This window comes from Dendrobates tinctorius, unplaced genomic scaffold, assembly GCF_039654945.1.
Source record: "Dendrobates tinctorius isolate UK_male_01 unplaced genomic scaffold, ASM3965494v1 ptg000065l, whole genome shotgun sequence".
In the NCBI taxonomy this organism is placed as follows: Eukaryota; Metazoa; Chordata; class Amphibia; order Anura; family Dendrobatidae; genus Dendrobates; species Dendrobates tinctorius.
In genome coordinates, this window is record NW_027361733.1 from 5,036,285 (window position 1) to 5,051,177 (window position 14,893).

Below are 14,893 nucleotides of genomic sequence, written 5' to 3' on the forward strand. Positions count from 1 at the left end.
ACAGCATAATTTTATGAGATAAGATCCACATAGATATTAATATAGTTGATGACTGTGTATACATGTGGATTCTCCTCTGTGATCCCATTGTTGTCACATTACTGTCGTTGTTCACTGATCACTTTCCCAGCTTACAACTATACTTACATAGGAGCCACTGGTGAATGATTCCAGTTGTAAGGTTCTAAATAATTATCCCCACAATATGCAACATAAAATAAGAGGCTGTCAACGTGTCAGTCAATGTGGGAACTTAGGGGCCCTGGTCCTGTAGTGTTATCCCTTGGGTATTTTTGGAGTTGATCCTTGTGAAGTCTCTAGTGTCATTCAGGGTTAGTAATACATGGCTGCTTTCTTCTGAAAACTGTGCCACTCCTGCCCTTGGGTTGTGTTTGGCATTACAGCTTGCCTCCATGAAAGGAAACAAGGCTGAGTGCCACGCACACCCTATGATCAGCAGCGGTGTTGTTTGTGGGAGTTGTACAGACTCCAGTAGCTTTAGGATTTTTTCATTTTCCTGCTTGAATGAATATGAATTATGGATCAGTGTCCTCCTCTGTAGATATTAGGATTATTGGAAGTAGCAAGCTGATTAGATATACACTGATCAGGCACAATATTAAAATCACCTGCCTATTATTGTTGTCTAAAAGAGGCCTCCACATTCACCAGATACCACAAGGCAAGTCAACACCTTAAAAGGAATATGTCAGCAGTTTTTTTTGCTATGTAATCTGACAGCAGCACGAAGGGGCAGAGACACTGATTCCAGCAATGTGTCACTTACTGGACTGCTTGGTACACTTTGGATAGAATCCCTGCTGAAGATGTAGAGTTTGGAATGCTGCGCTCTGTATAACCCCGCCCACACCCGTGATTGGTAGCTTGTACAATGTATACAGGAAGCCACCAATCAGGCGTGTGGGTGGGGTCTACTGGCACATGATAGCTAGTCCTTTAGTGATAATCTCATGTTGATAAAACACTGATTGTACTGAATCTTCAGCACACAGCCTAATAAGTGACACATCACAGAAACTAGGCTCTCTGCCTCTTTTATTGTGCTACTCTTAGATGAAATAAATAGCAAAATCCTCCTGACCGATTCCTTTATAAAAACTCTTCTTTAACTATTATTTCCCTGGAAAATCATTCTCCCAAACATCACAATGCCTCGTCTTCTTCCCATGACTCTGTTGTTTGGTCACCTGTTTGCCTTCTTTAGGGCTCGCTCACATTAGCAAATAAATTGGACAAGGTATTGCACTGTTATTCAGTCAGGCAGGGCAGATCTGTATGCGGCATGAGAAAAAAAAAAAAATCACAGTATGCTGTAGTTTCACTGCGAAATCTGATGGGTGTGAGAGAAAAGTCGCATGTCATACGGACCATCAGGATGGCATCCGATTATTACAGATACATTGAAATCCTGTAAGATGGGAAACTGTAAATGATTGATAACTGAGAAAAAAAACAGGTTGAAATGAGAAAACTTATCTCACTCTCCTGGATGAGAATGGGACTGATTTTTTTTTTTTTTTGTATGCTTGCGTGACCCCAGTCTTCAGCACTTTTGGTACTAATCACTCATACCAGAAACATCCCACAAGATCTGCCATTAGGAAGAAGCTCTAAAGCGCCTGTCACACTAAGCGATATCGCTAGCAATATCGCTGTAACGTCACTGGTTTTGTGACGTGCTAGCGATATCGCTATGTCTGATACTTACCTCCGACCGCTCCCCCGCTGGTTATCGCTGATCGCGCAAGAACTTCCAGGACCGTTTCTCGTCGTCAGCTTCCTGTGGCAGCGACACGCGGACGGGAGGACGTCAGGATTGCCTCGTCTGACAGGTAAGTAACGACCCCCGACCCCTGCTATGTCACTGGTGAGATCTGCCTGTGTGGCAGCTCACTAGCGACCACTTAGTGATGCACCAGCGATCCTGACCGCGTCATATCGCTGGTCGGGATCGCTGGTGCATCGCTAAGTGTGACAGTACCTTAACCCAGTTGTCAAATTATCAACATTTGGGCACCGATTTCTGATTGCTGTTTCTCCACTTTTCTGGAGTAGTTTTCTCCTTCTCAGTGTCTTTATTATTTGTGCGGTTTACGTTGTCTTGTCTTTTTTTCATTGTTTCTTGACAATTTTGCCAAATGTTTTACAGAGATTCATGAAATGTGACTTTTACCAAATGTCACATTTTTATGGCGCATCTCACTCCAGTTCATGCCTGGATTCTGATTTTTGGAGGAGTTTGCAACATGAAGCCTTTTTAGGCAAAAGTATGACTTTTTTTTTTAAGTTTTGCGACTTTTGGTGCTAGAAAGTTGCAAAAATTGGTTTAAGAAAAAAAAGCAGTTTTGATTTCGAGTCAAACTCATGAAGTCTCTGCACCATTTTTGAGAATTTTGGTGCAAAAAAAAAAAAATAAAAAAAAAAAATCAGCCAATACCACAAGACAATAAAAGTTACTCTGATAAATCGCACATGATGAATCAGACCCTTGGTCTTTCTCAGTTGCTCAGATTTATTAAACCTGCATTCACCTGCATCAGTGACGCTGTGTCTAAGGCTATGTGAACACAGAGTTTTTTGCCTCTGCGGTTTTTTGTAGTGAAAACCGCAGATAACTGCGGTTTTACACCTCATAATGGATGAGGTGTGAAACCGCAGCGTTTCTGGACCAAAGAATTGACATGCTGCGGATTGAAAACCGCGCGGAAAAATCCGCAGCATGTGCACAGCGTTTTCCAGTTTACCATTGAAAACAATGGTACTGTACAACGCACCTAGTTTTCAGCCACAGTATGACCACTACGTGTGAATACAGCCTAAGAGGGACATTCCATGTAATATACTGCTGTAACGTGTTGCTATAGTGCACTACAATGTAACCTCCACAGGGGGGGCTGGTGAGGGAAGAGAGGTTATACACACAGAGTCATAACACGGAGCAGCCGCACAGGTGCCACTGGTAAAGAAAGAGTGGTCTGACTAGTCTAAGTCAGCAACTGTCAGGAGCAGAAGTACCAAGGGAGACAGCAAGTGCGTACTCAGGGAACATTGTATCAGAAACGTAAGACGTAGTCAGGGTACAAGCCAGAGAGTCAAAAAGCCAGTCGGGAAGCGTGGTATGAGAAACGGAAAAACCAGAAGCAGAGTCCAGAGATCAAGCCGAGTGATACACAAGTCCAGGTAATCAGGGGCAGAAGGAACATTAAGGGTATGTGCACACGTTGCGGATTTGTGTGCGGATACGCAGCGGATTTGGCCCTGTGGATCTGCTGCAGATTTGCTAGTGATGTACAGTACCATGTTATCCTAAGGGGGAAAAAAAAACTGCTGTGCACATGCTGCGGAAACGCAGCGTTTTTTTTTCCGCAGGATGTCAATTCTTTGTGCGGATTCCGCAGCGTTTTTACACCCATTCCATTATAGGAATCCGCAGGTTTACTATTAGCCTCCAAAAATTCCAATTGCACAGAAGAAAAATAGGCAGCACTGCTTACCTGCCCAGATCTTAGAACAAGTGCACAACAGGCTGCAGCCAGCCCATAAAGCAATATATTAGCAGCACAGGTGCAAAATACTGGATTAACAGCCACTCTCCACCTACCCATTCCTGGAGGGGGCGACTGCCCAGTATGCAATTGCACAATAAAGGCCCGTATAGGGTGCTATTCACACAAGGGTACTGCATAGTGTCTGGTTCACAGCCTATTAGTCACGCCCCTACTATTCGATTAGGCGGGCTGGCCAGCACACTCTCAATGCATCTCAGTGTGAACACCCCTGTATACATGATCAGAAGTGCTGGGCTTGGCTGTACCCTGAGAACTAGTGCAAAAAATACAACAATGTGAGGTATTGGTCGATAGTGTGCTGGCCAGCCCGCCTAATCGAATAGTAGGGGCGTGACTAATAGGCTGTGAACCAGACACTATGCAGTACCCTTGTGTCAACAGCACCCTGTATGGGCCTTTATTGTGCAATTGTATACTGGGCAGTCGCCCCCTCCAGGAATGGGTAGGTGGAGAGTGACTGTTAATCCAGTATTTTGCACCTGTGTTGCTAACATCTTGCTTTATGGGATGGCTGCACCCTGTTGTGCATTTGTTCTAAGACCTGCGCAGGTAAGCAGAGCTGCCTATTTTTCTGCTGTGCAATTGGAATCCGCAGGTGTAAAAACGCATGCCAAATCCGCAAGAAATCCACAGTAAAAACGCATGTATTTTGACCTGCAGATTCTGTGCGGAAAAATCCGCACGTATCTGCAACGTGTGCACATACCCTAAGGAATACAGGTCGGAGGCGAAAGCTTGCAGTATAGCTGATGCTGGCCCGCAGGCTGCAGAGGACTGAAATAGCCCAGTCAGCTCCAGAACGAGGCAGAGGGGATTAACCCCCTCATAACCAGTTCAAAGAGAAGACAGCAGAAAAACTCTGGACTAGATCATGACAACCGCATCTGCTGCAGAATTTAGGATCCATTTGTATTTTGAGGTTCTGCATTTGAGGTGCCCTATGTGTTGGTAAGCGGACTGTTACTGCAGGAGGAGATAAGCGGCGCCTATGTTTTGTTGCTCATCTCTGCAGGCTTGGACCACAGGAGAACAGGATAATCCTCTGGTGAGCCCTTGTGTGAGAGTGGGCCACCACCACCCTCTTTTATATGAGCAGTACTCGGCACAATATACTTGAATTACTATGTACAGACATAGGCAGCATCTTATTCATTTATCAATCTACTACGTTCATTGTTCTATACATTTGTGATTGAGAATAATGTCACATTTGCATGTAGCTGAAAAGTGGGGCCCTGGAATTGGTTACTGGTGGGTCCTTGGCTGCCGAGTCTGACACTGCTCTCTGTATATGGCTGTGTTCCCACTGGTTAAAACTAATGATGCTGTTAGTTCTGGTCAGGAGACCCATGGTAGGTCTGGGCATTGCGGCCTGTAAAATATGGCCCTCTGAACCCAGTCTTATTTCGAAATTCCAACATGAAAATGTGATGTTTCTACAGATGTTATTAACAGACCTGATATCAGAAAATGTCTCTTATGTTTATTGTAATAATATAAAGCTTCTGGAGCAATAATGTAATGTGCAGAGACGCGTGTGACTAGGAGCAGTTGTATGGAGGATTAGGAATCATTACATCACCTCCAATAAAACCAGTACTTTCGACTGACTGATGGTAACCCTTAGTGAATGACCTGCCTGCTGCAGGGGCTCGCTGACCTTATGCTATGGTCATTTCAGTAAATCCTGCCCCGATGCCTGGGATACAGATCCTGTCAGCTGGTTGGGGTCACAGTCCTGGAGGCAACGCCAAATTCTGCAGCTTCCCAGGCTGTCACTCACTACTAGACCCTGATAACCGCCCAATGATGGATCCATTACTATAGTCTCTGACATTCAGGTAATTTTTAACCCTCAGGGTAAGGTCTCAGGAGTTACGGGTGCAAGAGGGTCTCACAGAATGCAGTGTGCATCTTCTCCATATACCCTGGTCTTGGCTGACATCCAACATACCACCTAGGAGCCACTAGATGCTCCTATCATAGAGATTCATTATTGCATTTGCTCCGTTCTTGGTCTAGTTTTTGGTGTTTTTCATCTTTTTTTTTTCTTTTTTTTTTAAATTTTTTCCTTATTCTCTTAAAGTCTATTTTGTATGTTTGTTTGTTTTTCTCTTATGTTTGTCATTGTGGTTGGAGTTTGGAGTTTTCAAACATTTTTGGATGTTTTATTAATTTCAACTTTTTAAAGAAGCTCAATATTTTTGTGCAAAAATACTCCAGTATCCCCTTGGAGTGATTTTTTTTTATGTACAGATAGGATTTTTAGCTACAATTTTCTGCCATTTTGATGGCACATGCAACTTTTTGCTCTAAAAACGTGCAAGATGGGTACAGATAAAAATGAGCATGTTTTAAATCAATGACCCACATGCACCATTTTGAAGAATTTGGTGCAAAAAGCATCAATGAATAGAAGACAAAAAAAAAGACCATAACACTGCAAATGATGAATCTGGCAACTTATTTTTGATTAGTCTACTGTATGTATAAAGAAAGCAGATACATGGATCATATACAGTACATACAGATATAAGCATACACTGAGCACCTACATACAGATCAATGCATACATGGATTACAAACAGTTGTGCTCAAAAGTTTACATACCCCAGCAGAATTTTTGCTTTATTGGCCTTTTTTCAGAGAATATGAATGATAACACCAAACCCTTTTCTCCACTCATGGTTAGTGGTTGGATGAAGCCATTTATTGGCAAACTACAGTGTTTTCTCTTTTTAAATCATAATTACAACCCAAAACATCCAAATGACCCTGATCAAAAGTTTACATACCCCACTTCTTAATACCGTGTATTGCCCCCTCTAACATCAATGGCAGCTTGAAGTCTTTTGTGGCAGTTGTGGATGAGGTTCTATATTTCCTCAGATGGTAAAGCTGCCTACTCTTCTTAGCAAAAAGCCTCCAGTTCTTGTAAATTCCTGGGCTGTCTAGCATGAACTGCGAGCTTGAGATCTCCCCAGAGTGGCTCAATGATATTGAGATCAGGAGACTGAGATGGCCACTCTAGAACCTTCACTTTGTTCTGCTGTAGCCAATGTCAGGTCGACTTGGCTTTGTGTTTTGGATCATTGTCATGTTGGATTGTCCAAGTACGTCTGATGCGTAGGTTCCGGGCTGATGATTGAAAATTTGCCTCCAGTATTTGCTGATAACGTGCTGCATTCATCTTTCCTTCAACTTTGACCAAGTTTCCTGTGCCTTTGTAGCTCACACATCCCCAAAACATCAGTGCTTTACAGTAGGAATGGTGTTCCTTTCATCATAGGCCTTGTTGACCTCTCTCCAAATGTAACGTTTATGGTTGTGGCCAAAAAGTTCAATTTTGGTCTCATCACTCCAAATGAACTTGTTCCAGAAGTTTTGAGGCTTGTCTCTGAGCTGTTTTGCGTATTTTAGGCGAAATACTTTGTGGCATTTGCGCAGTAATGACTTTCTTCTGGCGACTCGACCATGCAGCCCATTTTTCTTCAAGTGCATCTTGAAACAGCCACACAGCTAGTTTTCAGAGAGTCCAGAATTTCAGCTGATGTTATTTGTGGGTTTTTCTTTGCATTCCGAACAATTTTCCTGGCAGTTGTGGACAAAATTTTTGTTGGTCTACCTGACCGTGGTTTTGTTTTTACAGAGCCCCTGATTTACAATTTGTTAATCTCAGTTTGAACGCTGCTGACTGGCATTATCAATTCCTTGGATATCTTTTTGTATCCCTTTCCTGTTTTATACAGTTCAGCTACCTTTTCCCGGAGATCCGTTGACAATTCTTTTGCTTTCCCCATGACTCACAATCCAGAAGTGTCAGTGGCTGGATGAAAGATGCATGTACAGGCACATACGTACGGATTCATGCATTCACATATAGACAGCGCTATGCATGCACAGACTGTAACATTGTTACTCCCTTATGTGCGGGATGAGGCATTACAGGAACCATTTTTATTTAAAAGTCTGGCTGCTTTATTTTAATCCACATAAAATGCTTCACAGGAAAACAACGACAATCAGGCTAGACCACCCGCTCTTAGATTCCTCAATGACTCCGAGATTCAGCATACGTTTCACTTCCTTGGAGATTAGTTTTGGAATTCGGTAGGGCTTCAAGTTCACCTGCACATCGAGTTCTGTCAGAACCTTGTGTTCTATGACATCTGTACACCCCGGCAAATCTGAGAACAGGTCCTGATTCTGCAGCAACAGTTCCCAACACTGCTGTTTTTGAGCCTTTCACAGCGTCTCGGCTAGTGTGACAGCTTTGATGTCCCCTCTGGGTTAACCAGCAAACATGAAGTTTCAACGAGGTTCCTGTCTTGCCATGGTTTGATAAGATTGACGTGGTAGGCCTAGCATGACTTTCGTCTTCCCAGTTAACTTCACCCAGCTTCTCTACCATCTCATAGGGGCCTTGCCACTTGGTCAAAAACTTATTGTCTACTGTGGGAATAAGCACAAGAACTGGGTGCCCAGGGCTGAACTGTCTCACTATGGCAGACCAGTTTTAGACCTGGGATTGAGGCTCTTGGGCCTGCAGGAGATGTTCCTTTACAATAGGCATTACCTTCACAACTCTTTCCTGTATCTGGGTGACATGCTCGATGAAGCTCCGGTGGGGCATGACTTCTGCTTCCCAGGTTTTCTTTGCTATATCAAGGAGACCTCACAAATGTCGGCCATACAGGAGTTAAAATGGAGAAAATCTGGTAGTGGCTTGTGGAACCTTCCAGATAGAGAACAAGAGATACAGGAGGAGATTGTCCCAATCTCGTCTGTCCTTTTCTATTACTTTCCACAAGGCTGTCTATCTGTGCAATTTGCAAGGCCTTACACAATTCTCTCATCACTTTACTCCAAAAGGGTGTTGCTTGGTTGGTCAGGATCTCCCTCAGTAGTCCTGTCCTGGCAGAGATGTGGCCCACCTCACGGGTTATACTCTTTGCAGAGGAGTTTTTCAGGGGAACCGCTTCTGGGTACCATGTAGCATAGTCAAGGACAATCAATATACAGGGTGGGCCATATATATGGATAAACCTGGGTGGGCCATTTATATGGATACACCTAAATAAAATGGGAATGGTTGGTGATATCAATTTCCTGTTTGTGGCACTTTATTATATGGGAGGGGGAAAAACTTTTCAACATGGGTGGTGACCATGGTGGCCATTTTGAAGTCAGCCATTTTTGATCCAACTTTATAAATGGCCCACCCAGGTGTATCCATATAAATAGCCCACCCTGTATATTGATGCCTCCATGCAGACTTAACCAGGGGCCCTACCAGGTCCATGGCAATTTGCTCAAATGGCATTTCTAAGATGGGCAGTGGCACAAGGGGATTTTGAAAATGAGAGGTGGGAGCCGTTAACTGGTATGTGGGACAGGACTTGCAATAGAATGTCTGAGTTACATGTTCTTTTTTGTCCACACCCAGATTGGGTGCAATATACCCTGGACCACGCCGACCTGATGAGATTTGGTACCTCAGTGAATACTCTGGCCACCAGATAGTCTTTAGCATCCACCTGAATGCAGTGGACGCCCTCCTTATTCCCAGGAATCAATTGCAGAGGGAGTGTGGCCCTCACGAGGATCACGAAATTCTAGTAGTCCAGTCATTTTCAGACCATTCACTTTTTCGGAACAAGCTTGGGGCACTTCACTAGGTGGACAGTCCACACTGCAGACTGGATATGCGCAGTATGAACACCGGCGTCCCATGCTATAGTCCATTAGTTCGGTGGTCAGTGGACAACAGGCGACTATATGACCTGGCTTGTGAGATTTCCAATGCATTACATCCCCCAATGAGACCTTCGGCAACACCTCCGACGCCCCCTCGGACTATGGATGACCCACCCTCTTTTGACCCCATTTACAGAGACTTGTACACACACACAAATATATACCAGTCTTCTCCAGTTTTTCTAAGCTACTGTACAGTAGTGGGCGTGTGGTAACATCACAGTCACATGACTGTAATGCCATTGAAGGTCCTTAAGCAGTCTCAACATTGGAATTAGATTGATAATAGAACTATAGATTGATAACTGAACATGGACAAAACAGAATTCATCATCTTTCCCCCATCTCACTCTACCCCTCCACCAGACCTATCCATAAATGTCAATGGCTGCTTTCTTTCCCCAGTCCTGCACGCTCGGTGCCTTGGGGTGATCCTCGACTCTGCGCTCTCTTTCAAACCACATATCCAAGCCCTCGCCTCCTCCTGCCGCCTCAAACTCAAAAATATTTCCCGGATCCGCTCATTCCTCAACCACGAAACCACAAAAACACTAGTGCATGCTCTTATCTACCGCCTCGACTACTGCAACCTCCTACTCTCTGACCTCCCCTCTAGCACTCTGGCTCCACTCCATTCCATCCTACACTCTGCTGCCCGACTAATCCATCTGTCTCCCCGCTATTCCCCAGCCACCCCACTATGCCAGGCCCTTCACTGGCTTCCTATTGCCCAGAGGCTCCAATTCAAAACCCTAACCATGACATACAAAGCCATTCACAACCTGTCTCCTCCATACATCTGTGACATGGTCTCTAGGTACCTACCCGCACGCAACCTTCGCTCATCTCACAATCTCCTTCTCTACTCCCCCCTTATCTCTTCTTCCCACAACCGCATACAAAACTTCTCCCATGCTTCCCTCATACTATGGAACTCTCTACCGCAACACATCAGACTCTCACTATCAATGGAAACCTTCAAGAAGAGCCTGAAGACCCACCTGTTCCGACAAGCCTGCAATGATCCTCAGTCTACTGAACCACCGCACGACCTGCTCTACCCTCTCCTACTGATCCTCATCCATCCCTGCAGACTGTGAGCCCTCGCGGGCAGGGTCCCCTCTCCTTATGTACTTACTGTATGTGTGTGTCCCTTGTCTTGCACATGTTTATTATACTTGTTTATATTTCCACTTTTCACATGTAAAGCGCTATATAAATGCATAATAATAATAATATAGTGCTATTATTAATCTACATTTTATGGTAGACACTGGAAGCCCCTGAAGGAGTGGGGTCCATGGGCAATTGCCCAGTCCACCGCTCTAACACCATTCCTGCACAGGCATGTACATTAGATGTATGAACGTGCACTTACCACAGCTGAGAGATTGTTATAAATGTATACAGTATCTGGAGCAGAGACATTTGCGTGCTTACACTACAGTTGATTATCTGTTCTAGACTGATAAATTACCTAATTGCGGTATGAGCAGGACAGCTGTTCAGCTTCTGAAAGTTTCATTCATTGACAGCATGTAGAGATCTCTTAGGAATTAAGCAGTACAAAATAAAAAGTGACATTTGCTGCATGTGGTCTTACCTTCTATATAAATGTACAAGGGTGACTGTGACTCTATAGCAGCCTTGATGATGCCCTTGTAGCGTCTGGCGGACACAGAAGAGGCCCCTCTACAAGAACAGTACAATTCCACCTGCATTGGATGTAGAATTGGTCCCCTTACATCATGGGCCCCTGTGTGGCAGCAGAGGTTGCACCAATGCTATGTTCGCCATAATTCAGTTAGCTTTGTACTGACATTTGTATTGTTATGGAGCTTGATTCTTTCCAGAGGTGGCAATATGTTACTATACCCACAGCAAACCGGCCCCTGGAGAAAGCAATATAGTCCAAACTTTGCACTCTCAAGACTGTGGCGCGAGGACTTCTTCATGTAGCTTTTCTTGTTCTTCTGGCTTGTACAAAAACCCACATAGGGCCAATTAATCAAACACTTTTACCAGAATTCTGGCATAAAACTATTTGAAATGTCGCAAAAATGTACCCACTTTCAGCGTCTTACATCAGTCTCACAGTTTCGCTAGGAGGGAGATCGGCAAACAAACTCATTATCTACAACACAAAAATGGCATAAATTGTGACCGAAATGGTTCATCAATACTGGCCTGAAAAACAGTAGTTTTGATGGATCGGGGCTCATGATGTTCATTTTTTTAATAAGTAGTTTTTGTGGCTTTTTGCTTATACACTTTTTTTTTCTTGGGGAAAATAAATGCAGGGATCCAAAAGAAGCAAATCAAGAATGTTTAAAGCTTACAAAACTAAAAGTTTATCCAGGGCTTGTAGCAGCAAAAAAAAACACTGCAAAGGTTTGTACACACAATTTTTTGGCATAGTTTTCGGAGCAGAAACTCCCAAGTTTTTGAGGAATTTTGAGATTTGGAGAGTTTCCACTGTTTCCGGTCCAAAATCTCTTAGAAAAAGTCTGTGTGCACATAGCCCAAGGGGTGAAATGTGGAGCAACCCACATCTAGGATATGTAGATGTTGCAACAAACATGTTCTTTGCATAAAATTACGCCAGGTGTGAAACCACCTCTAAGGTGTTAGTACATATACACATCTAACACATCTTTTTTTTTTTTTTTTTTTTTGGTTTGTGCGCTATCAATTTAGGGATAGATGATGGACAACATAACAATCATTGTGACTTTTCACATGTTTTATTTTTTTTTGCGGCACGATTATCCGCAAAAAGCGATACATGGCGCCAACTTCAATCCATGTTCAAACTCGTCCATGGCCCTGTGAGGAAAAAAAAGAATACCACACACACAACATCCGTGTGTTGTCCCTGTTTTACTGTTTAATGGGTAAGAGAAGCTAAGATTTTTTTTTTTTTCTTTTAAAATACGAGAAAAACAGATGCAACAGGAATAATAAAAATTGACACACAGGCCAAAAGTGGATCCAGCACATTGAAAAAAATGTTTTTCACGTATGAGAAAAAAGCCTGATATGTGAAACTGGCCTTACGGTGTTGTCACACAGTGGGATTTTGGAGACCATATTTAAAGGGCTTATCCACAACTTTTTTTCCTATGGGGCTAAGAATTTACCAGCATGCAGTTGCTACCTACTTGCCTGTTCAGCCCTGTGATGATCTCTTCCGGCTCAGGCAGTGATTCTGCGGCTTGAGCTGGGAGAGATCATCACAGGGCAGCACAGGCAGGTAGTCAGCAACCTACCTGCCAGTAAGTTCTCAGCGCCATAGCAAAAAAGAAGAAAACAGAGTCCCAGATATCTCCTTTAATCAGTATTTAGCCGAGATCACACATGCGAGAAACACGGGCGAGTCTCGCATGTTAATACCCAGCACTGTCGCAGGCACGCGGGAGCGGAGCGTGCGGCTCCATGTATTGCTATGCGGTTGCACGCTCCGCTCCTGAGTGCCAGCGGCAGTGCCGGGTATTAACATGTGAGACTCGGCCGTGTTTCTCACATGTGTGATCCCGGCCTTAATTAAACTTGAAGTGGAACATAAAAAAATTAAATCAATCTGACTACACAGGTTTGTTTGTAGTCTGTTACCATGGGGATAGAGTTCTATACATAGGAGTGGCAGCAATTGGTCAAAGCTATTTACACTCCTTATTTTTTTGTTTTAGTAATAAATTAGTTGCAACAATGAAAACATTTCTTGCTATAGCTGATGAAAATGTAAAATAATTAAAATAATACACTTTATTGTTAGATGCTTAGATCCTCCTATTTCAGACTTTGTCTCCAATCATCCTGAACCATTTTCGGCATTCGTTCCAACACAGAAAAGGTGCATCCCTCCCTTTTGGCACGTGACCATTTTGAGGGGGCGGCCTGTCTTCGTTCCTAAGGGGGCTAGCTTTGCCATTGAACGAACAGAGATGTGGAACTAAGTGGGGGTCTAAAACAGGACAATCCACAATAAAGTATATTAGCAAATTCAATTACCATTTCATAGACTATGCAGAATATTTTTTTTTTTTTTTTTTTTTTGCCGCTGGACAATTCTTTTAGGTAAACTGAAGCAAACCCCTCTAACAATGAGATGATCTTTTTGTTACACTGTAACAAATTGTGATTCCCACAAGTGAGATATTTTGCGGGCCGACAGGACAGTGGATGAATCAACGATACATCAATGGTGGAATGGAAAATAATAAGAACACTACCGGCGCAATTTCCCCCAAAATGTAAACATTTTTCCTTTTTTTTTTTTCTTTTTTATTGAACGCCTTTCATCCAGGACGACGTTCTGCCTTATATAGAAAAACCATATCCGGCCGCAGAAGGAGTGTTGCAGACACATGCAGAGTCCACGTCCCAGCGACAAGTGGAAAACAGAATGTTATAGTCATCAACCAAACTAATGTACAAGACGTACCGCTCCCCGGGAATTATTAAATAAGATCCATGTGACCCCGCCTGCCGCCTCTGACAAATTAAAGGAGCGCAAGTACAAGACGATATGAGACAAGTCTATAAATTAGACAAAAAAAAAAAATCAATCATCCTTTGTCCATCATGTCCGGGTCACGGAGTAGTGGAGGGAGTCAGAGCGGCCTTATCCGTGCCTGGAATAAGTCTCTTGTGCTTATAAATTGTCCGGGGTTGGTTATAAGCCTCCAGGCAGCTCCAGCATTCAGGGCATTGATGGCCCCTGGCTCCTGTGCTGGGCATCCAAAGTCAGCTGAGTGTCCATGTCATGCTACAAATATTCCAGCTCCAGGGCATGTCGCAAGGCCTCCAGGTCAGCGTGGCAGGAGATCCGCCAGAATGGCATGTTGTGCTGCAGCAGAAAGAAAAAGCAAAAGTAAGAAAGGAATTACAAGATGGAGACAAAGCAGCGAGTCCCTGGATATCAGCTGGGTTTTTTTCTTCTCTGATAACTCTGGGGAATAAGTAGAACAAAGCACGGATGTTCTCAAGTGCAAACACATTGCTTTATTTCTGCGCCAAACTATGCAATGTCAATTTGCTCTGAATATTGTATTTCTATAGATTTTTATTAGTTTTATCCTTTTTTTGTGTGGGTTTGTAATGCTTGTAATTTGTTATTTTTAATGCAGAAATGTATTTTTTCTGTCTCCCTATAAGAGTCTAAAAAGAAAAAACGATCGGTGGAAGGGAGTCTTTATCGAATTGCATCAACTTTGTTTTAACCGTTAAATGCAGCAGATTTCAGGCGTCCGTTTTTAACGAATGGTACACGCGCCCATTACAAATCTATGGGGCTGTTTACACATCCGTGTTTTTTGTGGACTGTAAAAATAAAAATCACGGAGACAAGTCCGTTTTTGTTCAGTCATAGATCAAAATCAATCACAAACGAAAACAAAATGAAATCACAGACAAACAAATGGAAATCACTGACAGCACAGGGATGGCATTGGTGTACAATCTATGTGCTGTCTGTGATTACCCGATGAATGGATAAAATGAGCTTTCTAAATTTATTTATTATTATTCCATATGTAAAAATCATT

General features: G+C 43.2%; 1 protein-coding gene across 6 annotated transcripts in view; it reads right to left on the reverse strand.

The window, feature by feature from the left end:
- Positions 1-12,214: 12,214 nt before the first annotated feature.
- The window catches only part of EYA2 (EYA transcriptional coactivator and phosphatase 2), a 340,732-nt gene continuing 338,053 nt past the window's right edge, over positions 12,215-14,893 (reverse strand). For all 6 annotated transcript variants that reach the window (XM_073580561.1, XM_073580563.1, XM_073580558.1 and 3 more), the window contains one exon: positions 12,215-14,196. In XM_073580561.1, the coding sequence (XP_073436662.1) occupies positions 14,116-14,196 (81 nt within the window). In that variant the 3' untranslated portion in view covers positions 12,215-14,115. The remainder of the gene's footprint in view (positions 14,197-14,893) is intronic.